The 2,119-nt window shown below is 35.4% G+C and overlaps 1 protein-coding gene across 1 annotated transcript; it reads left to right on the top strand.

The window, feature by feature from the left end:
* Positions 1 to 670: 670 nt before the first annotated feature.
* LOC131604455 (tetraspanin-11-like) lies at positions 671 to 1,748 on the top strand. Its single transcript, XM_058876893.1, has 2 exons — positions 671 to 1,264; positions 1,350 to 1,748. The coding sequence occupies exons 1-2, from the start codon at positions 749 to 751 to the stop codon at positions 1,650 to 1,652; spliced, it is 819 nt and encodes a 272-aa protein (XP_058732876.1). The 5' UTR covers positions 671 to 748; the 3' UTR covers positions 1,653 to 1,748.
* Positions 1,749 to 2,119: the final 371 nt, after the last annotated feature.

Genomic DNA, 2,119 nt, shown 5'->3' with positions numbered 1-2,119 from the left:
ATATATATATATATATATATATATATATATATACATTTTCCCTATTTTATTAAAGTGCCCTAAAACCCAATGCGCGAGACAGATGGGTACCCGTGCGAACGCACGGGTAAGACACTAGTTATTAGAAAAGTATGATGCATTTATACACTGTCTAATAATGATTATATATCACGTCCAAACTGAATATTTTTAAATAATTGCATAACATGACATATTGTTACAGTATATATTTATTGAATGACATGTAAAACTTTTTTCCATTAAATCCAAAAATTATTATCTCATCAAATACTAAATATTAGTATATGATATGATACAATTATTCGTATCTTGTGTTTCAACCAAAGTTTTTTAAAATTAATATTTCTGCTGAGAATTACTAATAAAAAACAAAGTAACCGGTTATGGAAGTATAATGGAAAACAAAAAATATCATCTTCCTTAGTAAAAAAAAAAAGAATCATCTTCCTTATTTCGTTCAAAATATGTAACCGATCAAGTTAACTGTCCCACTCTACAGTAGTGGAGCCACAGTATAACCGTTTATCGATGACGTGGCAGGCCACAATTTCCCAAACCAAACACAAGGACAACCAATGGAATGGCACATCCGTAAATAACTACAAATCCATATACAATCTTACAAACATTCAAACTCCACTCTAACCGTTTTCGCTCCAAAAAACCACCCTCACTTATATAAAACAGTTACCATTTCTTCCTTCCTTAGCAAAAAAAAAAACTCAACATGAAAATGTTCCGTTTCCGCATAAGCAACACCGTAGTCGGTGCACTCAACATCCTCTCATTACTCCTCGGCCTCGCCGCCGTCGCTACCTCCGCCTACATCCACATCCGCGGAGGTTCCGACTGTCAAAAGGTCCTTCAGTACCCACTCCTAATCGGCGGTATATTCGTCGTCATTGTGTCGGGACTCGGCATCGCAGGATCGCTGTTCGGAATCAACACGGCACTTTACAGTTACCTTCTGGTGACATTCTTGGTTGTGGTCGGGCTTGCTTTCTTCACCGTGTTTGCTGTGTTTGTCACCAATAGAGGAGTGGGAAAACAGATATCTGGTAAAGGTTATGGTGAGTATAAAGTCGCTGATTTCTCTCACTGGTTGCAACGGTATGTTGTGAATGAAGAGAATTGGGATGAATTCAAGAGTTGTTTGATGGATGCTCATGTTTGTCAGAATCTCGCCTTTAATGGCGGTCGAAATAATGATTCTCTCATCTTCAAACACTTGTCCACAACCCAGGTTTTTGTAATTTTTATTATGATTATCACATCACAGATTTTTAAATAATTGCATAAAATTTTGTAACATTTATTATTTCTTTTAGGCCGGATGCTGTAAGCCGCCGGTGTATTGTGGATTTACGATGAAGAATGCTACGTTTTGGGAAGTGCCGAAGTCGGGTTTGGCTTCGAATAACTCTGATTGTGCGACATGGAATAATAGACAAGACAAACTGTGTTATGACTGCAATGCATGCAAAGGAGGAGTGCTGGCTAATATAAGGAACCAATGGAGACATTTAACTGTGTTCAATGCTTTTGTGCTTGTACTTGTTACTGTCATTTATGCTATGGGATGTTATGCCATCAGGAACAACCGAATGGATTCGCGCATAGAACATCCTTAATTAGTTTAAGTGTTAAGTTTGTTATTAGGGAGAAGAGTTGTTATTTATGTTAGTTTTTAAAGTATGGTTGTCTTTAGGATTTCTGTGTATTTTATATATGGTGTTGTGTAAGTGTTTTGGTATTTTGGATTTACATACATTGAATTTCACTTGACTTAACTGTTTTAATTTTGCATAGATTTGTTTTTTTTGTGCTCTTTTCCTATTTTTTTCTTCATTTCTAACATATTCTTTGTATTTTTGTTTTGAAATTTTTGAATCTAAGCAGTTACAAATGTTTGATATGACATGAATTGTGTTGGGCTAACTATATCAATTAAAAAACCTTTGTTTAAATAACTTTTGAGCCATATACTTTAACAAATTTTGGGATACTTTTATAGTAGTGTTCTGGTTTAATTTCATCACTTTCAGCACATTGTGTTGCTTTGCTTCGGTTTGGGTTGTCTGGCGGGCAGTTTTTTTGG

The sequence above is a fragment of the Vicia villosa genome, linkage group LG1, assembly GCF_029867415.1.
Source record: "Vicia villosa cultivar HV-30 ecotype Madison, WI linkage group LG1, Vvil1.0, whole genome shotgun sequence".
In the NCBI taxonomy this organism is placed as follows: domain Eukaryota; kingdom Viridiplantae; phylum Streptophyta; class Magnoliopsida; order Fabales; family Fabaceae; genus Vicia; species Vicia villosa.
This window is presented reverse-complemented; position numbering and strand designations above follow the sequence as displayed.